The 6882-nt window shown below is 43.5% G+C and overlaps 1 protein-coding gene across 1 annotated transcript in view; it reads left to right on the forward strand.

Annotated features, from left to right (window-relative positions):
- Nucleotides 1-5449: 5449 nt before the first annotated feature.
- LOC119910770 (REST corepressor 1-like) overlaps nt 5450-6882 on the forward strand; it is a 4092-nt gene continuing 2659 nt past the window's right edge. The window contains exon 1 of the mRNA XM_038729579.1: nt 5450-5596. Coding sequence (XP_038585507.1) covers nt 5450-5596 — 147 coding nt within the window. The remainder of the gene's footprint in view (nt 5597-6882) is intronic.

Below are 6882 nucleotides of genomic sequence, written 5' to 3' on the forward strand. Positions count from 1 at the left end.
GTCGACCTCTGCTGCAGCACACACACTCACACGCACGCACGCACGCACGCACGCACGCGTATACATGCACAGACACACATGCGCACACACTCACACGGGGCTGCAGGGTTTAATGATGTTTGTCTGAAACGTCGCTGCAGTTAAATTCGTCCAAATTAAAGTACAATCAGTAAAAAATCAAGGAGTCAAATTTTAGAGTGAAGCAGCTGAACTTTATTCAGATTTATTTACACATTTTAAATAAAAGTAATGGTTAATTAAAGAAATAATAATAATTGTAGGAAAGATATTTATTTAAAATGTACTGAAGTCAGAGAGATGTTTTAATAACCTGAAGAAATAACAGACACTAGAGGTTTGTCCTGCCAGACAAACCTGAGGGCAGAAGATCCCAGTCAGTTAAACGACCAATCAGTGCTTTTATTCTCATATAAAGTTTGAGTTCTGAATGTTTTTGTGTTTTAACTGATCCTGTCAAAATAGAGCCGGAAGTGAGGAAATCTATTCTGATAATAAAATAAGGATCAGTTTCCAGCCTGTGGGGCGCCACCATCCAGGAGTCCTGGACCCATCTCAGACTTACTTCACCTGAACCCTAAGGCCTTCTTACCAGGATTCACCAGCTGCTCCACGGTGGACCGGTCTTCCCTCAGACCTGAACCACGCAGTCTCTGGTGGAGACTTTTATTTTGTCTCCACGTGCTGTTTCATGTGTGCAGACTTTTAAACTTAAATTCCTCGGTTTGTTCGGCTGATGTTTATTATTTGAATGTTGTTTCTGTATCAGTGTCCACATTAGATTTGCTTTTATTATGTTGCTTCTTTGTGACGTGCTCTGGTGTGACATCACATCACATACAGATCAGTAACATTAATAACAGGATGGCTGCTGGAAAGATGGTTCTGCATGTTGGACGTTGTCAGAAGTCCGGACTCGGGTCAGCTTGGTTTGTCCTCTGTGGTCTCGGTCTTTCCACTGTGTTGGTGTTTAGAGGACAGGGTCTGAGGTCTGTGGTTTCTCTTTGCAGACTCTTTGTCTGCAGCTGAGACGTTTTTAAAACAAATTCACGTGAAACAAAATAATTTTCGGTTTAACAGCTTAAAACTTGATAAAGGTCGTTTATAGTGGGATCAGTCCCGGGGCCCGGGGCCAAGAGCCAAACCTGGTAAGAAACCCGCCTGAAGGGCAGACCGGACGGAGCAAGCTGTTTGCATGCTAACCTCAGCAGAGATCTGCAGAACTTTTAAACCTGAATCCTTACAAACAGCTTAATCCTTACAGAAAGTCTCTTGTTTTATTGGGAAACATCTGAAAACCTTTGGTCTCCTCGTCTTCGTCTCCTCGTCACTCTGAAGTTCAGCTTCGACTGGAAAACACATTAGACTTGAAGATACAAGTTTTCCCGCTGACGGCAGCCATATGTAGGTATATATGTGTGTGTGTGTGTCCTCCACCCCACCCCCCCGCTGACTGGTTGCCATGGTGACGGCGGACCACTCGTGGTCGACTTGGGTGTCCCGGTTTTAATCCTGCAGCCGTTAATCTGCTTGTTCTGAAGAAAGACTCAGTTTGTTGGAGCTCCAACTTCTGACGCCACCTGGGAGAGAGCGTGCACGTGTGTGTGCACGTGTGCGTGTGTGTGTGTGCGTGATCTCATGTAGACCACGACAGCTGAGGATCCTGCTCTCTGATTGGCTGAATATTTCCCCTCTGTGTCTTAAAGTGTTTGATGCGTGTTGGGCACGTTTCTTATTACTCCTTAAAAGTATAATACTTTACTAAATACTGTTACTGCATTAAAGTGACTCGTTACGTTACTATACTTACTTACACCTCTGGCAGCAGCTCCTCCCGCTCAGCGCCGCAGCTTCACTAAACTCTCCCTCCTTCTCTGTCCTGCCTTTAGCTTCCTGGCTAACAGCTGACCTGAACAACATCAGGTCCGGCTTCTGGACTTGAACCTGAGCTGCAGCTCAGTCGCACATTCACGTCAAGGACAACAAACAAGAGGCGTTCAGGTAACGCAGTAACTGTAATATTACTACTGTTAGGAATAGTAATCCCTTACAGTACTGCTTACTGGGGAGAGTAATAATACTACAGTAACACGTTGCTGCCAACACTGTTCACAACACATATCAATAAACGACCGTTTGTGTATTTTCTATCACTCTAAACAGTATAAATATGAATATGAATAACTTCAATAAACTCAGCAACACGGTTAATGAGGTACTTTGTATAGTAGTACACTTTGTGGAGTACTTGTGTGGTCTGGGTGGTGGACTAGATGGTGGTGTTTGTGTCCCAGTGGACCAGTAATGTCCCTCTTCAGGTTCCCATCACGCGGCCCAAAGAGGTTCAGATTCCTGTGAAATAAAACGATGTGAAGTTTTAATACGTTTATGAAAGAACCAGAGTTAAAGCAGCTGATCAGTGACTCATGGCGTTTCCTCTCCGGCCGGATGCTGATCAGCGTTTAGTCTGTATGATACTGATATTGATGATATCAGATCTATAGATCGGTCTGAACCCCCCTCCCCAGCTGCTCGCTCTCTCTCGTGTCTCAGTGTCTCTCGCCCTCTCTCTCCTTTGATCGTCCTCTTTTCTTCTTCTCTCTCTCAGACTCTGGAGGGGATTTCTTCTTTGCTCTTTTCGTTGGTCGAGCACAATTGTGTTATTGGAGATAATTAATTCCAATCCCCATCAAAAGGCATTAGTGGCCCCGGGGCCCCTGGTCTTGGCTTTCTAGTGGGGGGAATGAAAGGCGAGGGAAGAAAGGGGCCGAGGGCCGCCGCATTGTGGACGACATTTTCCTCCATAAGGCGCGAGCGGAGAGAAAAGGGGCCGAGGGCTTTACTGAAATGATGCTGGGGGCCGCTGCCGCCGCCGGAGGGCCCAGCTCCGCCCCGCCGGGAACATATGGCTCGTATTACAGCAGACTGGGTGGCAGAGGGCCGCGTTAGGGCCGCTTTATCCCTCTGAAGGAAAGAAAGACTCAAATACTTTATTTTTACTGACGTTTCTCAGCACAGGTTTCTTTTCAAATTAAAATCCTGCTCCTCATGTTCTGCAGGTTATGTGTGTTCTTTTGTTTAATTTGGCAGCGTTGGAGGAAGTACTCAGATACTGAAGGAAAAGTACTAATACCAACATTAAATTGCTCCCAAAAATGTATTATCAATTAAATGTGCCTAAAGGATCAAAAGAACTGTGAGCAGAAGAATACGCCTTATTATTATTATTGTTGTTGTTGTTGTTATTCATGTGTCAAACTAACGTTTGACTGTTTTACTTGGTGATGTGAAGTTAATTTAATTTAAATAATGTACTACAGTAAAAGTATTAAGTACACATTTGTACTTGTGAATATCAGAATATTTCACTGCTGATTTCTTCTGTGAGTTTAAAAAGTGAGTCTTCAGATTCAGTTGAGTGAAAACAGTCAAACTAACAATCAGAAAATCTTGAGATTCATTTCAGTCGACTCTGAAACTAAAAGAACAAGAAACAATAAATATGAATTTTAAACATCTAATCAAACTCGTATCACATCATCAATAATAAGAAATGAAAAATAAATCCATACCCACAAATACACAAATATACACGCACTAATACGATCATCTGCTCTTATTAGTAATGTACATTTTTTCATATTGTTTTGGCTTCTGCGTCTTTAATAAAACATTTTATCTGATAATTCTGTGTTAGTTTATAATTTATATTTGTTATTTCTTTTTATATTTGATTTTATACATTTAATCATATTTGATAATAATTATGATTGTGTGGTTAAAAAATAATGATAATGTTATATTAGTGTTCTTTGTTCATGTCGAAGTCCAGAATTACAGACAAGCAGAATGGTATTTAATAGTTCCCAGTATGTTTGGACTGGGAACTATTAAATACCAGTGTGTCTGGACAGAACCGTACGGAACAAAAACCAGCATGTCCGAAAAACATAAATACCCAGAACAAAAACAGGTGGTTCACATAGCAGCTTGCAACACCCAGACCGACAACAATAGAAGCAGAATTTTAGAAGCTTCCAATAAACTTTCCACAAAAGAAAAGACATATCTTTGTTGTACGTGTTATAGCTAGTTAATAAGTCCATCACATTCAGTTGAAGTACACAGGTAAAATAACTTTACCTCGCTGCACAATAAGGTCCAAAGACAACATTTGAGATTCAATGTAAAATAGTACCACATAAGAAAGGTCAAATCCACAGGTCATCAGCTACAGTATCTCACAAAGAAATGACCCTTTGCTCCAGTGTAAAGTAGTGAGCGTGCAGCTTGTATAACAGTGTAAAGTAGTGAGCGTGCAGCTTGTAGAACAGCGTAGAGTAGCGAGCGTGCAGCTTGTATAACAGTGTAAAGTAGTGAGCGTGCAGCTTGTATAACAGCGTAGTGAGCGTGCAGCTTGTATAACAGTGTAAAGTAGTGAGCGTGCAGCTTGTAGAACAGCGTAAAGTAGTGAGCGTGCAGCTTGTATAACAGTGTAAAGTAGTGAGCGTGCAGCTTGTAGAACAGTGTAAAGTAGTGAGCGTGCAGCTTGTAGAACAGCGTAAAGTAATGAGCGTGCAGCTTGTATAACAGTGTAAAGTAGTGAGCGTGCAGCTTGTAGAACAGCGTAAAGTAGTGAGCGTGCAGCTTGTATAACAGTGTAAATCTGCTGTCCCCTCAAATAACACATCACACAGCCGTTAATGTCTAAACCGCTGGCAACTAAAATGAGGACACCCCTAAGTGAAAATGCCACATTGGGCACAATCAGCCATTTTCCCTCCCCGGTGTCATGTGACTCATTAGGTTACAGGGTCTCAGGTGTGAATGGGGAGCAGGTGTGTTAAATTTGGTGTTGTCGCTCTCACACTCCCTCATACTGCTCACTGGAAGTTTAACAGGCACCTCATGGCAAAGAACTCTCTGAGGACCTGAACAAAGAACGGTTGCTCTACATAAAGATGGCCGAGGCTGTAAGAAGACCGCCAAGACCCTGAAAGTGAGCTGCAGCACGGCGGCCAAGACCGTACAGCGGTTCACCAGGACAGGTTCCACTCAGAACAGGCCTCGCCTTGGTCGACCAGAGAAGCAGAGTGCACGTGCTCAGAATCATATCCAGAGGTTGTCTTTGGGAAACAGACGTCTGAGTGCTGCCAGCATTACTGCAGAGGTTGAAGGGGTGGGGGGGTCAGCCTGTCAGGGGTCAGACCGTACGCCGCACACGCATCAAACTGGTCTGCGTGGCTGTCATCCAGAAGGAAGCCTCTTCTAAAGATGATGCACAAGAAAGCTGCAAACAGTTTGCTGGCAGACCAGCAGACTGAGGACATGGACTACTGGAACCATAAACTTTACTGAAGCAGAGCAGGATCCCCTCCCTTCAGAGACGCAGGGCAGTATTCCAACATGATAACGCCCCAAACACACCTCCATGCCGACTGCTGCCTCGCTAAAGAAGCTGAGGGTAAAGGTGATGGACGGGCCGAGCACGTCTCCAGACGTGAACCTACTGAGCATCTGTGGGGCTCTCAAACTGAAGGTGGAGGAGCAAGGTCTCTACATCCACCAGCTCCGTGATGTTGTCATGGAGGAGTGGAAGAGGACTCCAGAGGCAAACTGTGAAGCTCTGCTGAACTCCAGGCCCTAGAGGGTTAAAGCAGCGCTGGAGATAATGGTGGCCACACAGAATATGACACTTTGGGCCCAATTTGGACATTTTCACTTAGGGGTGTCCTCACTTTAGTTGCCAGCGGTTTAAACATTAACAGCTGTGTGATGTGTTATTTGAGGGGACAGCAGATTTACACTGTTATACCAGCTGTACGCACTACTTTACACTGTTATACAAGCTGTACGTCAATACTTTACACTGTTATACAAGCTGTACGCTCACTATTTCACGTTATACAAGCTGTACCTCCTACTTTACACTGTTATACAAGCTGTACGCACATTGCTTTACACTGTTAACAAGCTGTACGCTCACTACTTACACTGTATACAAGCTGCACGCTCACTACTTTACAGTTATACAAGCTGTACGCTCACTACTTTACAGTTATACAAGCTGCACGCTCACTACTTTACACTGTATACAAGCTGCACGCTCACTACTTTACAGTTTATACAGCTGCACGCTCACTACTTTACAGTTAAACAAGCTGCAACGCTCAGACTTTACAGTTCTACAAGCTGTACGCTCACTACTTACACTGTTATACAAGCTGTACGCTCACTACTTTACAGTTATACAAGCTGTACGCTCACTACTTTACAGTTATACAAGCTGCACGCTCACTACTTTACGTTATACAAGCTGCCGCTCACTAACTTTACACTGTTATACGAGCTGCACGCTCACTACTTTACATGTTATACAAGCTGTACGCTCACTACTTTACAGTTATACAAGCTGTACGCTCACTACTTTACAGTTACAAGCTGTACGCTCACTACTTTACAGTTATACAAGCTGCATGCTCACTACTTTACACGGTTATACAAGCTGCATGCTCACTACTTTACACTGTTATACAAGCTGTACGCTCACTACTTTACACTGTTATACAAGCTGCGCTCACTACTTACAGTTATACAAGCTGCATGCTCACTACTTTACACTGTTATACAAGCTGCATGCTCACTACTTTACACTGTTATACAAGCTGTACGCTCACTACTTTACGTTATACAAGCTGTACGCTCACTACTTTACAGTTATACAAGCTGTACGCTCATACTTTACAGTTATACAAGCTGTACGCTCACTACTTTACACTGTTATACAAGCTGCACGTTCAGTACTTTACAGTTCTACAAGCTGTACGCTCACTTTACATTGCTTTACACTGTTATACAAGCTGC

Source organism: Micropterus salmoides, unplaced genomic scaffold, assembly GCF_014851395.1.
Source record: "Micropterus salmoides isolate LMB-PRFRI ecotype aquatic unplaced genomic scaffold, ASM1485139v1 Ms_hic_scaffold_19, whole genome shotgun sequence".
NCBI classification, from domain to species: domain Eukaryota; kingdom Metazoa; phylum Chordata; class Actinopteri; order Centrarchiformes; family Centrarchidae; genus Micropterus; species Micropterus salmoides.